General features: G+C 39.6%; 1 protein-coding gene across 1 annotated transcript in view; it reads left to right on the forward strand.

Moving 5' to 3' along the window:
* Window positions 1–21,240, forward strand: part of HACL1 (2-hydroxyacyl-CoA lyase 1) — a 56,093-nt gene extending 34,853 nt beyond the window's left edge. The window contains exons 9-17 of the mRNA XM_007936720.2: window positions 715–850; window positions 5,507–5,612; window positions 8,475–8,558; window positions 9,494–9,595; window positions 11,304–11,458; window positions 11,883–12,041; window positions 13,879–13,986; window positions 15,358–15,544; window positions 21,208–21,240. Of these exons, the coding sequence (XP_007934911.1) occupies window positions 715–850; window positions 5,507–5,612; window positions 8,475–8,558; window positions 9,494–9,595; window positions 11,304–11,458; window positions 11,883–12,041; window positions 13,879–13,986; window positions 15,358–15,544; window positions 21,208–21,240 (1,070 nt within the window). The remainder of the gene's footprint in view (window positions 1–714; window positions 851–5,506; window positions 5,613–8,474; window positions 8,559–9,493; window positions 9,596–11,303; window positions 11,459–11,882; window positions 12,042–13,878; window positions 13,987–15,357; window positions 15,545–21,207) is intronic.
* The last annotated feature ends 1,487 nt before the right edge of the window (window positions 21,241–22,727 follow it).

Below are 22,727 nucleotides of genomic sequence, written 5' to 3' on the forward strand. Positions count from 1 at the left end.
ATAATAAATAGCTTTAAATAATGGCCTCGGTGATAAAAGAAATAGAGTCGTCCCTATTTTTAAACAATAAATTGCCTTTGCTATCATCGAGGGCTTAACTATGGTTATTTCACAGACACACACCTGTAAAAACCAATGATACCATCCCACTTGGGTTAGCCTTGTTAGAATCACAGAATTGTTGAACCAGTTTTGGGGGTAGAGTGGTCTGTAGAGATTTAGAAACTTGTACGCTATGTTAGAATTTCCATGTCTCGGCTAAGAGATTCTGTGCAGTTTAAGTGTGCTGGTGGAGGGGAGCGATGTGTGTGCATAGAGAATTCTTCTCCCTGTCAGGGCAAAGTCCTTCTATGCGTGCCCAGAAAAGTAAAGATAGTGTGTTCTGGAAATTTTAAGTATAGTTCAGTGGGGCCGTGGAATGGGTAAGTGAGAACAGCAAGAGATGCGAGATGAGATTTTTGTTTTGTGGTAGACACCCTTCAGAATAATTGGGAATACTATTGAGGGGGGTTGGAATTAGAACTATTGCTTTTTTAAACAGTTTACAAATACTAAGAATCAAAACCATAATCACAGTTTGTTCTGGGTTTAAGCCTTGTATAAGCAGAAGGAGAATCTTTGATAAGATCTAAAATCAATTTCACATGAACTACTTAGAAGCTCACAGTGCCTGGAGCTTAACTGAATTGTCTCATACATTTGCATTTCTCCTAGGTGCTGCTTATGCTCATGCAGAAGAGAGTATCAGGAAATTGGTTGAGCAATGTAAATTGCCATTTTTGCCAACCCCCATGGGAAAGGGTGTTGTCCCTGACAACCATCCAAACTGCGTCAGTGCAGCCAGATCCAGGTGTGTGGGATTTCTGATTTTAAATACTATAGCTTGGCAGATTTTTGGCTAATGTATTTTCTGACCTTAATGACTCTAGAGAGAAGTTTGAAAGAATTGTGTAAAAAGGATCAGGAGACAAATTTAAGCATGCCTGTTTTGTTTTTTTTTTAAGACTTTTTGGCACTTTAAAGATGTAGTTCCATTATTTTCTGGCCATCATGGTTTCAGATAGAAATCCATAGTCATTCATGTAATTCTTCCTTTACATGTACTGTGTCACTTTTTTTCTGACTTCTTTATCTTTGATTTTCAGCATTTTGTTTATGATCTGTCTAGACATGTTTTTCATTGAGTTTATCCTATTGAGTTTATCCTATTTGGAGTTCTTTAATCTTCTAGGATCTGTTAATTTATGTTCTTCACTAAATTTGGAAAATTTCTTCAAAATTTTTTTTTCTATACCACTCTCTTCTCTCTTTCTGGGAGTCCTATGTCACAAATATTAAACAAAAAAAAAACCCAAACTCACTGCCGTCAAGTCGGATCTAATTCATAGTGACTTCTCTTTGGGTTTCCGAGGCGGTATCACTACAGAAGTAGATTGCTCAACCTTCCTTCGAAGGAGTGGCTAGTGGGTTTGAACCACCAGTCTTCTGGTTAGCATCAAGTGCCTTGGGCACTGCATCACCAGAACTCCTGTCACAAATATTAGACCTTTTGGTATTATCCCATGTTGTTTTGGGTGCCGTCAAGTTGATTTTGACTTATAGTGACCCCACGTGACAAGGTAGAACTGCCCTATAGGGTTTGCTAGGCTGTGATCTTTTTGAGAGCAGATCACCAGGTCTTTCTCCCACAGAGCCACTGTGGTTAAATTTGAACCACCAGCCTTTCAGTTAAGAGCTACATGTTTAACCATTGTACCACCAGGGCTCCTTTAAAACAAAAACAAAAAAACCAAACCTATTGCTGTTAAGTCAGATCTGACTCATAGCAACCCTGTAGGACAGAGTAGAACTGCCTTATAGGGTTTCCAAGGCTGTAATCTTTACAGAAGGAGCTCTAGTAGCATAGTGCCTAAGGCACTTGACTGTTAACCAGAAGGCTGGTGGTTCAAACCCACTAGGCACTCCTTAGAAGAAAGGTTGGGCCATCTACTTCCTTGGTGATACTGCCTTGGATACCTATGGAGGGGTTGCTATGAGTCAGGTCTGACTCTATGGCACATAACAACCACAATCTTTACGGAAGCAAACTACCACATCTGCAGACTTCTCCCAGGGAGCTGCTAAAGAGTTTAAACCACTAACCTTTCACTTCACAGCCAAATGCTTAATGATTGTGCCAGCGGGCTCCTTTTAAATCTTTGAAAAATCTGTTCATTTTTTCCCCCATTCTTTATCTCTTTTACGGTTTCTATATGAATAGATAGTTTCTATTGTATCTATTTAAATAGTTTCTGTTTCTCTGCTGAGATCTCCTATTTTTCCGTGTATCTCAAAAGTATTTTTCTTTACCTCATGGCTTTTTAAAATAGCTATTAAATATTAAAAATAAAGAGTATTTTCTTTACCTTATGGAACTATAAGCTATGTAAAATAGCTATTAAAGCTTTCGTTAACTAATTCCAACATCTGGGTCATCTCTGGGTTGGTGTGTAGTGATTATCTTTTCTTTGGAGAGTTGGTTGCTTTTTTCTGGTTTAGAATATTTTGGATATTGAAATATTTCTGGATATTTTGAATCCTAAGTTGTGAGATTCTGGGTCCTGTTAAAATCATCTGTAAAATATTTTTGTGTATTTGTGTGCCTTTCTTGCAGGGGGTGTGGGTGTGTTTTAGCAATCAACCAAGCAGTCAGCCTGGTTAGGTTCAGATTGCAGCTTCTGTCTTAGCTGCTGTGGATGGTAGTTCCGGTGTCCATTTAGTTTTCAGAGGCTTTGCTGTGCTGCTCTGGGTCTGTCCCACACATGCCAAGCTCACAGGTGAGCCTCAGACTTATGCTGACTCACACCATGAATTAGAGATTCTTTTTCTCCCCTCTGTAGGGTTCCATACCCACTCTGAGTCCCAAGAGTTCATTTTCCTGGTCCTCTGACTGGAAAGATAGGGTTTCTCTTGAAGTGTTTGCTGCCTGCAATGTAACCCACAAATCCATGGGGTTCTGGCCGTAGAGCAACATAGTCAATAGCCCACATCAGAGTTCAAGGAGACAGAGAACTTAATTAGGAGGTTCACCACTGAGAGATGGAGGGGGTCTTAATGACTCCAAAGTCATCCACTCTATTGAGTGTTTCCAAAGAAGGGTTCTTACACTAAATGAGGAGTAGAATATAGCATGTACACAAAGTAATGAACATTTCTTCAAAATCACATAAAACAATAGATGATCAGAGAATGCCCTCCTTTATTTCTGGCACATCGTGCAAGGCTGGCCTTCTTCCTTATTGGAGATGGCATCATTGATTACTGTCATCACAGTCCACGTGGCTTGTCACAAGTCTCATCAGTGTCTGCTTACATAAGTGATCACATCTTATAGGATGCAGCTGAAACTGATGGTTATTTTCAGAGGAAAACAAGTTAATAAATAACATAGAGATGAAACTGAAATCAAGATGGAGTCTTACTCTAGAAATATGGAGTCAGGCCTAACAAAGCAAAAATCTTTATCCTCACAGTGGTTCTGCAACTAGAGCTGCCCTAAGTCAAAGCTAAGGAGATAAAAGGGGGGAAAGAATTTAGAAACTCAACTTCCTATATGGGTTACTTCTTTTAAGTTTTAACACCCCCACCCACCCTAGTCCCTCACCCCCCATTCTGCCTGTAGTTCATTTTGCAGAATCCTCAGCTAGTTTCTTTTGTTTTGTTCAGAGTTCTGGGTTGCAGTCCATGGGAGAGCTAGGCTGTGGTGGTCTTACTCCATCTTGACCAGCACAGGATCTCTCTTCAGACTTTAAAGACACACTTTTGACACAGTATTTATTTTTTTCTTTTAATTCTTTGAAATCTCTTTACTATAATAATTTGAACATACGTAGAAGAAGAGAAAATGACCCATCACTCAACTTTATCATTTACATTATGTTGTAATTGACATTTATATTATGTAAGTTTACATTATGTCTTAATTGCCTTAGGGTTTATTCTTTTTAAAGAAACAAAAGCATACAGATTTGTGGTCTCCTTTGTATAATTCTTGATCCCATTCCCTTCTTTGATTTTTACAGTTAACCACTACCATGTGTTTTGTGTTTTTCATTATCTCATACATGCGCTGAAACTAATTTTGAGGGTCTTAAGAATGTAACATTTGCTGATTGGTCTTTATTGCTTATTTAATAACATCTTTAATGCCATCTTAATAGATTATACCTTCACTGTTTATTCATATTATTATACTTAGTACAGTGACCAAATTAATTCTTGCACCTTTAATTAAGATTTTTTGATGTGTGGATATTTTAGCCTGACTTGAGCTGAAGTTTATATTCATTCCAGCCAATTTTTAGTGACATTAATAGTGTGAAGAAGATAATTAACACTTTCAAGTATTTTAGAATGTTACCATATGCAAATCTATCCTGCCAATTGCAGTTTGTTATCTGTTTGCAGTTTTTTATCTGTTAAATTGGGTACCACAGAATCAATAGAGTAAGTGAAGATGCTTTTTTGATGATATATTTGAAATAATAACAATTTCTATAAGAAATAACATAAATCACTAAAGAAATGAAATCAATAAAAATGGATCTGAATGGTCAAAGATAAGAAAACAGGGTAGCAGCCAAGAAGCAGAACAAGGGAAAAAAAATCAATGGCAATTAGAATAAACTCTCTCCTGGAAAAAAGCAGAGATATTCAGATTGAATTAATAATCATAACAACTATATGCATTATAGATGCCACATCTGAAACAAAATGATACTGCTTAAAAATAAGAATGGGCAAAATATATGAAATGAACAGAGAGAGAGCAGTGTTGTTTGTGTTAATATTAGACACTAAATTTCAATGTAAAAATCATTAAAAGAGATTAGAAGTTATTTATATTGAGGAAAGACAGAATACATAATTAAGATCCAATATAACAAACTATTAGACATAAACTTGATATAATATTTCTGGAAGACAATAAAAAAATGTGAATCAATATTCTTAAAAATACCTCCTGGGAATCATTGTGCAGTGTGCATTAAATTCAAGCACAGAGATACACAACTCAGAACTCATAACAGAAAATAGCCAACAATAGAGAAAAGGTTATATAAATTATGGTATATATGTTCCACATAAGATGTAGACTTTAAAATTCTATGTAAGAACTTAATGACAAACACATTAAAAATATACATATGTAGAAAAAAAGGTTAGATGGCAATGTGCCAAGATATTAGTAACAGTTAATACAGTGACAGTATTGGGTGATTTGATCTCTTTCTTTATACTTTTTCTGATTTTTCTAGATTATCCACAGTGGACTTGCATTAATTTTTATGATAAGTTAGCTTAGAAATTTTAGAAGGGTCACATTAACCCTAAAGCTGATTCCAAAGTCTAATGCAAACTCCAAATTGTTTGTTTAAACTTTTCTAAATAGATATTAATTTTAGAATCATTCAGATAAGAAATACAGATACACTTTTTTGTGTTATAGCAGATTTTTTTTTAATAGGGCTTTGCAATTTGCTGATGTAATTGTGTTATTTGGTGCAAGATTAAATTGGATTTTGCATTTTGGACTGCCTCCGCGATATCGACCAGATGTGAAGTTTATCCAGGTACTCGGAGAGATTTAAATCACAACTATTTGTAATTCACTGTTCTCTCTTTCAGCCATTACCAGCTCCTCTTTCTTCTTGGCTTTTGTAAATAACTTTCTCTCTTTTTATAAAAGTAGAATTTTATAAATTGTCTCAAATAATTATAGGTGCCAAGTAAGCTGGGAGCTCTGGTAGCATAGTGCCTAAGGCACTTGACTGCTAACCAGAAGGCTGGCGGTTCAAACCCACCAGCCACTCCTCGGAAGGAAGGTTGGGCAATCCTACTTCCGTAGTGATACTGCCTCGGAAACCCAAGGAGGGGTCCCTATGAGTCGGGGCCGACCCGACGGCACATAACAACAACAACAACAACAGCAACCAAGTAAGCTGCCTTTTCAAGCCTAAGAAACATACCTACTAGTTCACTTCTACCCAGAAAATAAATAAATAGCTTGCAAAATAAGCATAATTTGCCTTTTCTTCATTTAAAAACCAAAGACACATAAAACCTAGTTGTGTCAGGTCAGTTCCCACTCAGGGCAACCTCATGTGCATCAGAAGAGATCTGTGCTCCATAGGATTTTCAGTGGCTGAGTTTTTCAGAAGTAGATCTCCAAGACTTTCATCCAAGGTATATCTGGGTGGACTTGAACTTCCAATCTTTTGCTTAGCAGCCAAGCATGTTAACCATTTATATCACCCAAAGGATCCCCTCTTTTCCATAATTCAAAGTTGTTGTTGTTATTTGCCGTTGAGTCAGACCTGACTCATAGTGATCCCTCCTTGGGTTTCTGAGGCGGTATCACTACGGAAGTAGATTGCCAACCTTCCTTTCGAGGAGTGGCTGGTGGGTCGAACCACCAGCCTTCTGGTTAGCAGTCAAGTGCCTTAGGCACTACGCTACCAGAGTAGAAAAGAGGTTTAAGTAGAATGGTTGTTGTTGTTGTTGTTATGTGCCATTGAGTCGGACCCGACTCATAGCGACCTCTCCTTGGGTTTCCGAGGCAGTATCACTAGGAAGTAGATTGCCCCATCTTCCTTCTGGGGAGTGGCTGGTGGGTTTGAACTGCCAGCCTTCTGGCCAGCAGTCAAGTGCCTTAGGCACTATGCTACCAGAGTAGAATGGTAGACAGAGCTTTAAACCAGTTCCTCCTTGTTTGCATTTCCACTCCAGGTATATTGAATCAGATTTTCCATTTTAATGAGATCCCCAGGTGATTCTTAGGTATGCATCATTTAACATCTGTGATATATTCTGTAAAGTAGGGTGTTATGTGATCTGGATGTTGTGCGAACACCATATTAAAACCTTATGTGAGCCTGCTTCTGGGAGTCGTCTTTGCTGCTGCCGCCACTGCTGCTAATAGAAGTTGGAGGAATGGGCACTGGCAGCAGCAGTGCCTGAGAGGGCAATGGTGCGAGTAGAGCAAGAGGAAGCAAGACTGGAGGGAGTGGAGTACACCCAGACCCACCCACTATTACACTCTCTGGAGCAACAGGAGCAGCCCAGGCCTGAAGTCCCCCACCACTTGCACTCCAGACACAGCCCAAGAGCCCACACCTAGAGCTCTGCCTTACCTGCCTGTATCCCTTGTGGTCCAGTGCTGCAAGAGTCTTAAGTTTGAACTCTTTAAGACCATGAAAGGAAAATAATAAAAAGAGCTGCTTTCCCTTACAAAACAGAACTTATGGAACCGTGGACATATATGTTAAGAGATGCATACCTGTACATAAGAATCAACTGGGGATCTTGATAAAAGGTAGATTCTGATTTAGTATATCTGGGGTGGAAATGCAAATTCTCAGCAGAGAGTCAAACCAGAAGGAACTGGTTTAAAGCCCTCATAATGGGTTAGAATGGAACATTCAATATTGTTAGAGATTGAGTTCTTTTAGTTGCAAAGACTTACTTTTACCCTCTACATCTCTAAACTATGTTGCATTTACCTACGTGATTCAGATAAATACACTACTTGGAGCAATTGGTCATGGGAGAACAGAAGGGCAGTGTTTGCAGAGACAACTCAGGGGGTGGAAGTGCATGGGAGGAAGGATTTAAGAGGTAACTACGGGGAGAAAGTGAGAAGAGAGCTGTTAGACTGTGGGGAATTGCAGTCACTGTCCTAAGACAAAATGTCTGAACTGCTGTATAGAAAATGGATTTGCTTTGTAAACTTTCACCTAAATCACAATAAAAATTAAAAAAAAGAAATGTGGTACCTGGACCCACAGCATCAGCACCACCTGGCAACCTATTAGAAATGCATTTCTCAGACCCTACCCCAGATACATTGAATCAGAAACTCTGAGGCTCTACTCTTGGTTTTAACAAACCCTCCAGGAGTTTCTGACATGCTCAAGTTTGAGAACCCCTTTTGTAGATGTTGTTATATGCGGTCGAGTCGGACCCAACTCATAGCGACCCCTCCTTGGGTTTCTGAGGCAGTATCACTATGGAAGTAGATTGCCCCATCTTCCTTCCAAAAGTGGCTGGTGGATTTGAACCGCTAGCCTTCTGGTTAGCAGTCAAGTGCCTTAGGCACTGAGCTACAAGAGCTCCCCCTTTTGTAGATAGGAATTTCCAAATGTAATTAAGTAGAACCTTATTATTTCTTAGATTTAAAACTAAATTGATCAGGTCAAACATGCTAAAATTCCACAAGTAGATTTTAAAATGAGGGAAATGATGAGGTTCTCTGTACTAGCTATGATATTCATATAGTTGTTGGGGTTTCTACTTTTACTAAAGGGCTTCTTGAATATCACATTTTCTTTTATCATATGTTATATATACATAGTTAGTTTATTCCACCTTAATTGACTTCTTAAAGATTTTTCAGAATAAACATGGCTTTTTCTTCAGGCTTGTCTCTCTTTTAGATTGATATCTGTGCAGAGGAACTGGGGAATAATGTAAGGCCTGCTGTCACTTTACTAGGAGACATAAATGCTGTAACTAAACAGGTGAGCACCTTCTCCTGACTTAATCTATGGGGATTGGTCTTTAAAGAACAATTCTTGAAAACATTTCTATTTTGATTCACTTGGTGACAGGATTATTAATACCTATTTCAAACAAAATTTATGAAAGAAAAGTATTTCTTATACATAATTTTGGAACTTGGTGACTGTAACTCCTTGCTTATAGATCACTTTTATAGGGGTAAATTAAGCATTTCTGGAAGGTGATTGAAAATTTAAAGGCATTCAGTAGGTAAAACAGTGATTTACTAAATATCTTTATAATACAGCTTTCAAAGGAACTGAATTTATAGCCATGAAATTGCTTAGGCACTGGGAAAGTCTCAATATTTCTACAGATGATAAAGAGCTTTTTACTCTTCAAACTGTAGTCAGTGGCTTGTCCAGGTTCTGATTATTTGTACATAATTTATATATTTCATTGTAATAGGAAATAAAATATTGTCACATTCATTACTTGATTTTGGCTGATACAAATTGGTATTGTTAACATGACTACACAAAAGAAGCATGGAATTCCAAATTAACATATTAAAACACACTGGAGCATTTGTTCTGTGTCATAGGAATCTGGGGTCGTCAGCCTTCTGCAAAGATTCTCTGGAATGTGGCGGATTTCCTTCTAGAATTCAAGACTGAGGAGGATTTAGGAATCTCCTGTCTGTGAGGTGTAGCTCTGCCCTGTGGGAATCCCAGCATCTAGCAGATATACACACTGAGTCAGGCAAAAGCTTTCCATGTTCCCGATGTATCATCTATCAGCTATTTGCTGCCTCGAGAAAAACCAGCATACAGTATAAATCCTATGAGGGGTAGGAGAGAAGAACATTATTGTCTTCTTTAAGAGGAGATTTTTTTTATGTTAATATGATAAAGTTTGTTTTCAAATAGGTAAGGAAAAGTTTGTGGTTTTTTAGCTTTTAGAACAATTTGATGAAACACCGTGGCAGTATCCTCCAGAGAGCACATGGTGGAAAACTCTGAGAGAAAAAATGAAGAGCAATGAAGCTGCATCCAAGGTAATATGGGACCCTTTGAAACTCAAGAAAAGTTTAGATTCATGTTTCAGTTAGTTCCATCGCAGTGCAGCATACACATTCCTAAAAATCACTGGCCTGTGCTCAGTCATGGGATGAAAACCACAGGACTTACAAGAATGAGGTTAGGTGCACAGTACTCAAAAAGTTTGCAGCACATGAAAATAAAATGATGTGTGTCATTGAGTAGCACAAATATACACACATTAAGTAGTTAAGAAATGCATATATACTGCAATAAATATGGCACTCTACTTGAAAATGACCTGAAGTTTGTGGAAGTGGATATCTGAAGGGTTGTAGCTTGTACATTAGTGTGAAGTGGTAGGAGGGTTTTCTGAAAATTGGATGGAAATATTTAATACCAGATATGGATGGATGTGGCTCATTGTCCTCAGTTTGATGTCAAAACCAAACACCACAGTTAATCTTTCCTAGCCTTAAGTCCTGGGGCATGTTTTTCTGCTTTAAGTGTAGGTTCTTTGAGACATAACATTTAATTAAATTTAATGTTACATTAAAATAATGCATAGTCTTATTTTTCAATTTCCTTTTGTGTCACTGCTGGAAATTGTTTTACAGCTTTCTCATTTGCACTCGTGGCTTCTCCTGATAGCTTTGGAAGTTGTGGTGATATTTGAAACTGTCAAACCATGCAGCGCTAGCACTGAAAGGAGCCACTTCTGCAGAATTTGATGATTTTGTTTAAAGTCTTTGCATGTGCGTAGTGGCTTCTCTTTGATTGTGAGAAAGGTGGTTTCTGATTTTGTTCATTATGCTAGGTATTCCTGCATGTTGGTTCAACTAGGTGCATATTTTTGCTTTTACCTAGTATTTCTCACTGACAGAATCATGCATAAGCAATACAAATTGTGTTGGAACAAATTCCCATTTTCAAAACAAGCGTTAGGGCACAACTAACTGTGCATGTCTTATTTTGGAATTTTAATCAGCGGCTGCTTCTATCAGGAATCACCTTCAATTCTCTTTGCTGAAGTATCATTATTAATGTTCTCTCTTCACTAAGAATCATCTTAATTTAAGATTAAAGGAACTTGCTTCTGGCCTCTGGTACAGGGATGTAAAGGGGCCATTTGTCTATCTTGGGTATAATCTCAGACAAAGTAACACCGGGGGAGAGGCATCATTGGGGCTGATAGGGCCAGAGAGACGTTGCTGCTAACACCCCATGTCACCTTCTCTCAGCTCTGGTAGGCATATAGCAAAGGGCATTTACCTGACTATTTTCCTCCATTTAGGGACTCCCTAGCTTAGTGGATGTAGTACAGTTCCTTTACCCTCCAGTGTGTGGGTGTGAGGGGGAAAGAACCAGACTTTCAGATTGTTCTCTAAAATCCTGACGTTTAAACTTTAAGTTTAGAGACATACCTTAACAACTTTAGAATAAAAATTTCACTGTTTCTAGGGCAGTGTTTTCCTAAAAGTGCTCAAATAACATTGATTGGTTTTGTTTGGACAGTGTTTCCCAGCTGTCTTTACTAACTGGATTCTCATTTTTCATAACATATCAGGACTAATCATAGGTCAAGTAGCTTCTCAGAATAGCCATTGGACAGTCATTGGCAACTTGTAGCTTGTAATTATTGATTGCCTGCTGGTTTGCCAACTAGGTTTGATAATAGCTTATTAACATTGTTTATTTTCATTGTATTCCAATCTACTATTTTAGGAACTAGCTTCCAAAATAGCCCCACCTATGAATTATTACACAGTGTTCTACCATGTTCAAGAACAACTACCTAGAGACTGTTTTGTGGTAAGCGAAGGAGCAAACACTATGGACATCGGACGCACTGTGCTTCAGAACTACCTTCCTCGTCACAGGCAAGCCTTCCAAAAAAGCAAACGATGTAGCTCTGTTGTTTCATTTTAACATATTAACACAATAATGTAAGTTAGTAAGATGATTGAGAACTACATATCTTCAGTGTATAGGAGCATAGTTCATCACAGTATAAGGTTTTGCAGTTTTTATGCTTGATAAATCCTAGCGATCATGTGATAATCTATAGCTCCCAGTGTTCTGAGATATATTCAGTGCTCCAAGCAGTCATAATTGGCATTTTCTCTCATTCTGCCTACCATGCCATATTAGTTTTTCACATCCTAATAATTTTATTTGAAGAAAGACCATGGTTTATTTTTTATTTTCCCATGAGCCATGTGAATGCATCCAGAAGGTTTGTGTTAACCCCACCCTTTGTAACATGCCTCAGAAAGTTTCATTTGAGCTTTGTTTTCCCAACAGGCTTGATGCTGGTACATTTGGAACAATGGGTGTTGGTTTGGGATTTGCCATTGCAGCTGCTATAGTAGCTAAAGATAAAAACCCAGGGCAGCGGATCATCTGTGTGGAAGGAGACAGTGCATTTGGGTTTTCTGGCATGGAGGTGGAAACCATCTGCAGGTAAAAAAGCATCTTGAATCTGAGTGTTTTCATTTTCCAAAATATGAAGAATTACACTTAAAACTCACTCCCCTAACAAATGTTTATCAAGTATTCCCCATGTGCCAGGCACTGTGCTGTGTCCTGAGGATACAAATAAAAATAACCCAGATTCTGTCTTCAAGGACAGCATGTTCAGGGCCTCTTCTGGGGTCACATGGCCTAGATTTAAATACTGGCTCTACCACATCAGAGCCAAGTGACTTTGGTTAAGTACTTAACCAAGCATCAGTTTCCTTTCCTTTAAAATAGGAACAATAATCTTTCTACCTTAAAGGACAGTTGTGAGAAACAAATGAGATCATCCAGGTGAAGGTGAGTGCTCAGTGAATATGAGCTCTTCCATTATGTTGTGGGATTCATGGGGAGGCTTCTAAATTGTAGATCCTGCTCTGTTATGGGGATTTTATTCCTGTCTTTAACATCCTGTATTTTATATCCTATATTTAATTGTAGTAAAACCATTCTATTCGCAGTAAAACTTTTGTGAATCATGATTTGGGGCTTTTAAACTTTAGTATGTAATACTCAAGATCAGGGGAAAGTATATCCCTGTTAGAGTGTCTGTATTAACAGCCGAGTGAACTGATTGACTGAGAGATGATTTGTAGGGAAGCCAGCCTTCTACAGAGTAATAATCCCCTTTTAGAATGGAGAGCAAATAGTTACCAAAATTCAAGGCTTCAAACTGTTTAGAAACATTTCAGTCATGGCTGACGGAAACAAGGGCAATGTACGCATTGCATAGCAACCAAATCTCTTGTGCATGGGATTTTGACCTGAGCAGGAAACAGGCAGCAGTGCCTTGCTTTGTGGTCAGCCACCAGCTCCCAGCAGGGTCTCAGTGCATTTCCTACTTTGCTCAAATTCTGATGTGCAAGAGCTTTGGTTGCTTTGCAATGTGTAGGGGGCCTTTGTTTCTGTAGACCCTGACTGAACTGGTTTGAAACAGTTTAGTTTTGTTTTTACCACTTGGCCTCAGAAATATGTCTGTAGAAAATAAAACCATATTCTTTTGTTAATCATTAATAAGGCTTAATCAGACCTTTTTTTGTTTTTACCATACTGTTTAAACTCACTGCTGTAGAGTCAGTTCTAACTCTTGGTGATCCCCATTGGGTTTCTGGGCTGTAAATCTTTATGGAAGTAGATTGTCCCATCATCCTTCTGTGGAGCAACTGGTAGGTTTGAACCATTGACCTTCTGGTTAGCAGCCCATTGCTTCATCCACTGTGCCACCAGAGCTCCTTAGAATGTGATTAAATATGATCTTTTCTCCTAGTTAAATCATATAATGTTTTTCTAATTATGAGTGAAAGTACTTTCAGGGCAGAGAATGTTTGCTTGTCTCTTGTGTACCTCCCACTGTATCAAGCATATGCTGGTTGTCTAAGAAAAGCTCAAGAGCTCAGTAATCAAAAAGTTGCTTTTCAAACAGGCTCTGAGGTAATGCTTCAGAGGATAATAAATAGGGAAGGTTATTACCACTGGATCCATGAACACAAAAATTCAGAGAAGCTCAAGATTTGCTCTAGGTACATAACTAAATAGTGGCAGAACCAGGCAGATATTTAGATCTACCGACCCCAATCTTACATTCTTTCTACTGCTTCATGATGTTTCTATATAAGTGGTTTGATATTCTTTATTACGATAGTAAATGCCTTATTTTCAGTCTAATGCTACTAACAAGCATACAGAAAATGATAACCATTTATAAGTTAAAATTTCAACTCAAAGAAAAGAAATTGCTTTAGAATTAAGAGTGATTTTCTTTGTACTTTGCTCTCAATTTTAGGCACAACCTGCCAATCATAATCTTGGTGGTGAATAATAATGGAATTTACCAAGGTTTCGATTCAGGTACTTGGAAGGAGATTTTAAATTCTGGAGAAGCTGCTGCTGTGTAAGTAACCTAGAACAACATAGATGCACTCTTTCTCATTTATTTTCATCTTGTTTAAAAAATTTTGCTATATCTAAATGTGCTGGTGTGGTGGTGTTCTGCTTATGTGATGTCACTCTGACAAGAACATACCACCAATGGGATGGCTTGAACAAACAGGAGTTTATTCTCTTATAGTTTGGAGGCTTTAAGTTCGAGTTCAAAGTGCCAGGCTCTAGGGGCTGGGTGAAAGCCCCTCAACCTTGGGCTTCAGCTCTGCCTCCTGCTCCCGGCCCACTGGAGCTAGATGTATTTTTTCACTCAGACAGCTGCTGACTGCTGAGGCTGCCAAGTCCAAGGTTGATGAGTAAAAAGGCACAGTCTCGATGTTACCAAACCACATGGCAGGCCATTCATTCGAGTCCATTGAAAGTCCCAAAGTCAGCAGAGCATGGCAGGCTGCTGAACAATGACATAGCTACATGCAGGGTTCAAGCGTGCCATAAGCTAGAGACCATCCCCAAAGCTGTTTCTTATATACGGGAAGCAGACCACATCCGTAAGGCAGCTACTCAACTGCTCCAATGGATTCCACCATGGAGTTAATTACCAGTCTCACCATGAGGAATACCTACACTCAGCTGCCCAGCCACTCAAGTAGGCCCAGCCAAGTTGACACACAAACTTAACCACCACAGGTGTGAATATTGTTGAATTCAGTTGTCAGCTCCTCTAAACAGCAGGCACCATGTGCCTGATTCCCCTTTGTAAACATATCCATCTCTACTTTGAGGAGGCAGTTTTTCCCCAGACATATTTTGAGGACCTTTCAACCTGAGAAAGGAGCTCTGGTGGTGTTATGGTTAAAGCACTGGGCTGCTAGCTAAAAGATAGATGGTTTGAACCCACCAGCTGCTCCACAGGAGAATGATGGTCTATTTCTGTAAAGATTGACAATCTTGGAAGCTCTGGGGGACAGTTCTACTCTGTCCTATAGGGTTGCTTAGAGTCAGAATTAACTTGATGGCAGTGGATTTGGTTTGGGTTCTCAACCTGAGAGGCTCATCTTTCAGCAATGTATCAGACAGTGTTTGACCCCATGCATAAGGTTTTTAGGAGTAGACTGCCATGTTCTTCTTCCTAGTCTGTCTTAGTCTGGAAGCTTTGCTGAAACCTGTCCACCATTGATGACTCTGCTGGTAACTTGAAGTACAGTGGCATAGCTTCCAGCATCATGACAACATGCAAGCCACAACAATGTGACTAACTGAAAGACAAGATAATAGTATGCCTGTAATTTCTACTTATCTTACTTCATAGATTATTTCAGGTAATTATTTTTTTCTAAAAGCCTTTAGGTTAAACTTTCTTAATCTTGAACATCTTTTTCAGGGCCCCTCCAATGTGTCTTCTGCCAAACTCCCATTATGAGCAGGTCATGATTGCATTTGGGGGCAAAGGGTATTTTGTACAAACACCAGAGGAACTTCAAAAGTCCCTGAGACAGAGTCTGGCAGACACAACTAAGCCCTCTCTTATCAACATCATGATTGAGCCACAAGCTGCAAGGAAGGCCCAGGTAAGTGTGATTGCTAAATAGAAAGCAAATAAAACATCTGTCAAAATAAATAAATAAGTAAAAACCACAGAGAAAAAGGGTATCTGTTTACCAAACAGAATATCCTTTGGTATTCACAGAATTCTTTCTAAATTAGTTCTTAAAAAAAAAAAAACCAAACTCACGGCTTTCGAGTCAGTTCGACTCCTAGCGACCCTTCTCTGGGTTTCTGAGGTGGTATCACCTCAGAAGTAGATTGCCCAATCTTCCTTCTGAGGAGTGGCTGATGGGTTTGAACCGCCAGCCTTCTGGTTAGCAGTCAAATGCCTTAGGCACTATGCCACCAGAGCTCCCAAACTAGTTCTAAGTTAGGCAAAATCATTTTTCAGTGAATATTTGCTGAGGTATGCCTTAGGTGCTGTGTTAGGTGCTAAGAACAGCATGGTGAGCAAAACCAGGCCCAACACTCACCTTCATTGAGTTTTCAGTCCAGGGGCGGGAGATGAGCAGTCCAGTAACCTCACGACTGAATTCATCATGATAGAGTGCTGAGATTTCTCTGAAGGAAAGGAACCCAGTTCTAAGTAAACAAACAACGAAAGAATTAGATTATATCAGGGTCATAGGGAGGGCTTCTCAGACGAAGTGATGCTTCAACTGAGATCTGAAGGATAAGTAGGGATGAACCTGGCAAGGAGAGGGAAGAGATATGCACAGGCTCTGTGGCAGGAGAGAGCATGACACCTTTGAGGAACTGAAAGGAAGCCAGAATGGCTAGAAGGCAGAGTGGATGGAACTCAGTAGGAGGTGAGACTGGAGAGATGGGCTAAGTGTGCTTTTCGGAGCAGTGGGGAGTCACTGCAGAGGCTTAAGGCAGTAGAAGTAGGATGGAGCAGTGTGGAGAGGGGAGGTGATAGTAGATTTTCAGTTTGAAAAGCTCCTTCTGACTCATTTTGAACATATTGGAAGGCCATCAGAGATGTTGCTTAAACATCAATTACTAGGCTTATTGCATAAGTCCAGACAAGAGATGGCAGAAGCTTGGTTTAGGGTGACAGTGGTAGAATCAGGAGTAGAATGGTGAGATATTTAGGAGATGAGGTTATCAGAATATGATGTTGGCCAGTATGTTGGAGGTCCTCAAGATCACATCAGATTTGATAATTCACTAGGAGAACTCACAGGACTCAGCACGTAGTCATACTCACAGCTGTGATTTATTATAGCCAAAGGATGGAAAGCAAAATCAGAGGGAAAAGACACATGGGGCAACATCTAGGGGAAACCAAGCACAAGCTTCTAGAGTCCTTTCCCAGTGGAGCCACATAAGCCATGCTTAATTCCCCCAGCAATGAATTGTGACAACATGTGTGAAGTGCTGACAACCAGGGAAGCTCGTTAGAAACTCTGCCCAGGGTTTGAAAGCAGGGGCTCAACATAAACCATATTGTTTGTACAAATAGTTTAGGCACAGTGAGCCACTGGTATCAATTCTGGGAACAGTGAGAACCTTCCCTAAATCCAGATTCCCATATGCCAGCCAAAGGCCAACCTTGTAAACAGGTCTTTCCAAGGACAGCAGTCAGGCCTGCTATGTTAACCCTTTTCTGCACAAATGGGAAATGAGAAGTGAGGGTGAGAGAGATAACAAGGTATAACTCTTAGAAAACTGATTCATACAAATAGCTATAAGGTGGCACCATTCACTGGAAGAGGACTGAGTTCAGGAGAGAATTTCAAGAGTTTGATATTAGACATTTTGGGTTGGAGTGTCCTTTGAGGAATTCAGGTAGAGATGCTTGCTGAAGTGAGCTACTATATGCGAGGTCTGGTGCTTAGAAGCAAGATCTGCTGAGCAGTCGGTATAAATGAGACAGTCCTCCCTATGTAGATGATCTGTGAGACTGTGGATGTGGGTGTAATTGTCTATGGTGAGAGTAAAGAGTAGGAAGAAAAGGCGGCCTAGGCCCGAGCCCAGAGGAGCCCTGGTATCTTATGGTCTGGGGGGGGATTGCTGCAGCAGGCCTGAGGAGGCGGAGAGGCAGGAGGATGTCCACACACACTCTGGAAGCTGCTGCTGTTGTGGGTGCTTCTCACACTGCACTGCAATCACTGACTGAAACCCTTTCCAGGAGGCAACAGAAGGTTTTTAAAAAATTATTGTTTAAATCTCGTCTGCATTGTCTTATTACTTACTGTTAAACCCATGGTTGTTCTTATCTTTTTTTTTTAACGTTATTGTTGTTGTTAGGTGCTGTTGAGTTGGCTCCAACTCATAGCGACACTGTGTACAATAGAACGAAACACTGCCCTGTCCTTAACCAGCCTCACAGTTCTTGCTATACCTGAGCCCCTCGTTGCAGCCACTGTGTCAGTCCATCTTGTTGAGGGCCTTCCCCTGTTTTGCTGACCCTCCACTTTACCAGGCACGATATCCTTCTCTGGGGAATGGTCCCTTCTGACCACATGACCAAAGTAGGTGAGACGAAGTCTGGCCATTCTTGCTTCCAAGGAGCACTCTGGCTGCACTTCTTCCAAGACAGATTTGTTAGTTCTTCTGGCGGTCCATGGTACTTTCAGTATTCTTTGCCAACACTACAACTTAAAAGCTTCAACTCTTATTTGGTCTTCCTTGGTCATTGTTTGGCTTTCACATGCATATGAAGCAATTGAAAATACCATGGCTTGGCTTAGGTGTGCATCAGTCTTCAAAGGGACTTTTACAGCAGATTTGCCCAGTGCAATATGTCATCTGATTTCTTGACTGCTGCTTGCATTGGTGTTGATCGTGGAATCAAGTAATATGAAGTCTTTGACAATTTCAATCTTTTCTCCATTTATCGTGATGCTGCTTATAGGTCCAGTTGTGAGAATTTTTGTTTTCTTTATATTGAGGTATACTCCATACAGCAGACTATAGTCTTTTTTTTATTGTGATTTGGGTGATAATTTGCAGAGCAAATACACTTTTCATACAGCCAGACTATAGTCTTTAATCTTCATCAATAAGTGCTTCAAGTCATCCTCACTTTCAGCAAGCAAAGTTCTATTATCTGCTTATCGCAGGTTGTTAATGAGCCTTCCTCCGGTGCTTTTCTTCATATAGTCCAGCTTCTCAGATTATTATTATTTTTTTAATAGAGACACTTTTATTTGGACAGAACAAAGACAATCATTTTGGATGAGGGAAACCATCAGCCTGAGAATGCTGAATGGAGTCCCCCAAGTCACGGCCGTGTGGCTAATTATATATCTGTCCTTTATCTTTTTGAAAAAATTGATTCTGCTGCTACTGATAGTTTCCTGATATCCTGACCTTCCCTCATATTCATCCCACACTCTGCACTGTCCTTTCCTACCAGTCTGTGCTTTGCCAAAGCTTACCTGTCCTTTAATACACCCTTGGCAAATCCTGTTCTCTCTTCTGAATCATCCCAGTCTCAGCTCTGTGTCCTCTGAAAGGTCTTCCACATAGCACCATCTGTGCCTCACATTTGGTGCTTATCCATTGCCTCATGATATAGTCATTCATTTACACGTGCTTCATCTCCCTTACCAGATTATAAACTTGTTGAGGACTCCCCATCTTTACATATTTTGTAGCCCAATGAATGAATTGTAGACTTATTTGTAATATAAGACAACTTAAGGCATTACGTTCAGAATTAGTTACTTTGGCCTCCAAAACAAAGCCACAGTGAACATTATGGCAGTAAAATAAATAACAAATTGTGTAGCGTGTTCCACTCTCATACTGGTTGAAGTTGATTTTCGTATTTCATTTTGTCCTCAGGTCCTGGCCTGCTGCTTCCCCTCCACTTACATGCTTGTTGTCTTGCTTGTATACCTTGATATCAGCCATTGTTTCCAGGACAGATGTTTTTTTCAAATGCTTTCTGTATTGTTTTTTATACATATATACATTATAGAATCTCTTTCTTTTTTAAGCAGTGCAAAGATGGGCAGATAGATAGATGGACAGTCAATGATATAGAAATTAACTGATTTGTGAACTATAATAATATATTAGAGAATTACACTAAAATTCTACTGTTTCTAATGAAAACATGTGTCAGAGGCTTTGGTATTTACCTCCAAGCAGAGAGAAGAGATAGGCAGGAAGCATGGTGGTGAGGAATGTGAATATACAAAATCTAGGCCAGTCGGGTGACGGGTGACAAGGCAGGTGGCCTCAGTGGAGGGAGCAGGCAGGTAGGGTTAACAACTTTCAGAATCTACTCTGTACCTCTGTGGGCTTATTGATTGTCTTTTTTTTCTTTTTTTTTTTAAAAAAAAAGCTCTGTCTGTTGAATTAATTTCTGCTAAAGAGATACCAATAGATAGGTTTTAAAATCGGATGCCATTTTATTGATAACTTGCCAATGACTAGAATGTTAGCTCTGCAAGCCAAGACACTTTCCTCCTGGCATCAGGGCATCAGAGTACTGTGGAAACCAGAGCCACTCTAAGAACCCTGACGAACACATACTCAACACAACCAAAAGTGGGCAGACGTGAGACTTGTGTTAGTCATCCATCTGCCCACTGCCATTGAGTCGATGCTGACCTTTAGTGACCCTATAAGACAGGGTAGAACTGCCGCATAGGGTTTCCAATGCTATAATCTTACAGAAGCAGACCGCCTCTTCTACCTCTCGTGGAGCAGCTGATGGGTTTGAACCTCTAGCCTTTTTGTTAGCAGCCCAATTCTTTAACTACAGCACCACCAGAGCTACTTGTGTTAGTCACATACCAGTCTAATATTCCCCTTTGCTTGTGAGTTTACCTTTCTAATGATCTGTACTCCAAGTTGTGTATGAATTTTGCTTAGATATTACTGGAGAAATATAATTTATTACCCTTCCTTTTTTTTTCATAATTTTATTGCTTGCATTTGTTATTTCAACATCATTTATCTTCACTTCAGTAGAATTCCAAACATCTCATAGTCTTCATTTTCATTGACTGCCTGTCTGTCTGTCCAGGTGCCATTCGTCACTGATTCACAGTGTAGGTTGGCTGCTTCCTGCTATACCACTGGCATTATGTGCATCTCTGTGGTAGCCTGTGCCCCACCTTGTGTGTAGGATAGTATTAGCCTAGGGCAAGTCATCTGTGTATAGCTCTTCCTTCCTAGGCTCTTCTCTGACCTAGTGGTTTTGGCCACTTTAGTGTCTTCATTGCTTTTTTTTCTGGGAGTACCTGTGGTTCTTTCAGACTAATTTTTTTGTGTCCTGGTTACTATTACTGAAGGAGGTCCCTGAAAGTCATTTTAGGTGGTTGTATAGCACAAGGTAGTAAGGTTTGCTAATGGACTTTTAGCTGGGTGGCAAAAATGGTTAAGCTCTCAACTGCTAACCAAAAGGTTGATGGTTAGAACCTACCCAGGGGCACCTTGGAAGAAAGGCCTGGCAAACTCCTGAAACAGCACAGCCTTGAAAACCCTGTGGAGCACAGTTCTGACAAGTCACACATGGGTCAGAAGTGACTCAACAGCAACTAGTTTTTCTTCTTTTTTTTTTTTTGTAAAAGTACTAGAGTAAAGGCAAACTTCATTTTACCTCTACTGTGGCTACAGCTGAACTTGGAGATTTCAGAGCAAGCAGGACAGTGAGGGCATAGTTTGAGACAGTTGTTTCTCTTTGGGTTCACTGGACTTCTAACTCAATGCTTGTCTTTTTCAGGATTTTCACTGGCTGACCAGCTCTAATCTGTGAATGAAGATGCCAGCGGTGGTCTTGAGGAATCTCTTCTTTCCTGCAAGATGGAATGTATCTTCCACAGCACACTTGCTACAGTGTTAAAATTGTGCAAAGAAAAACATAATGTATCTTGAATGACATTTTGTAGTAAAGGAATTAATTGAAAGAAAAAGTTACCAGTATTCTTTCACCAAGACAACCATTTGAAGATGACAAAAGAAAAGGGATTTTATTAAACAATACCATGTTAACTGCCTAACCGTGATTTACACATTGCTGTTCTTTTACAAGGAGCTCTGGTAGCATAGTGCCTAAGGCACTTGACTACTAACTAGAAGGCTGGCGGTTCAAACCCACCAGCCACTCCTTGGAAGGAAGATTGGGCAATCTACTTCCGTAGTGACACCGCCTCAGAAACCCAAGGAGGGATTGCTATGAGTCGGGTCCGACTCAATGGCACATATCAAGAACAACAACATTCTTTTACATGAATCTATTCTTAAAATTACATATCTTTTTAAAACATCTTCCAAAGAAAAACACTAAGAATTGTCTAATGTAGAGAAATGTTCAATGAGCTGGGGTCCATGGATTCTTTCTACTTTATATTTTATGTGTTGGGTACTTGGTGCTACAATCTTCCCCAGTATTTAATGGGACTTATTCTACATTTTATGAGGTTTTTTCTTCTTTATCTGGAAAGAACTCACTGCAACAAAGGAGAAATCACACCATACCCAAACTATTAATGGTAGGGTATATTAGCAACCTTATTTTATGCGTACGTTGTATTCAGACAAACAGTTAATAGCCTTAATGTATTAAAGAACTCATAAATAATCAATAAAAATTTTAATTTGCCATTAGAAAAATAGTCAAAGGGCATAAATGTATATAATGCACAAAAAATACAAATGATCAATAAAAATATGAATAGATTAGAATATCCAAGTTATATACTGAGAAATATTTCATTGCTATTCACTTAGCAAAGAGCTTTTCAAATTTTAATCCTCAGTTCAGGTGAGGGTGAAGTGAGATAGGGACTAATGCTGTTGGTGGAAGTTAAGATTGGCACAGCATTTTTGTAGAGCAATTCTAGTATTGCTTGTATTTGGGATCTTTGTTCCTTCATGCAAAAAATGGTGTGTACATTGTCAGGCCTCCTATAACTTCACAAGGGTAAGGAAAGAGAGTCAAGATCGGCATCTGCACAAGGCTGATTCCTATGAGGTGGAGGTCAAACATACCTCCACTCTCCTACCTTTTTACCAATTCTGACACCAGTTGACACTCTCCTCTGCTGAGTTTGATGATTTGTTGTAATGACTACACAGAGCTCATAGATCATACTCACAGGGTTTATTAGGGAAATAACAAGTTACAATTCAGAATCAGGAACAACTTAAGATACAGTTCTTTGGTCAGGACAGCTTCTTGGTTGTACCCACAGGCAGGCCTTTCTCTTGGTACCTCAGCCTGGCTTCCACGCTGCTCAGGCA

The sequence above is a fragment of the Orycteropus afer genome, unplaced genomic scaffold, assembly GCF_000298275.1.
Source record: "Orycteropus afer afer isolate SDZICR_OR568_19922 unplaced genomic scaffold, OryAfe1.0 scaffold00003, whole genome shotgun sequence".
NCBI classification, from domain to species: domain Eukaryota; kingdom Metazoa; phylum Chordata; class Mammalia; order Tubulidentata; family Orycteropodidae; genus Orycteropus; species Orycteropus afer.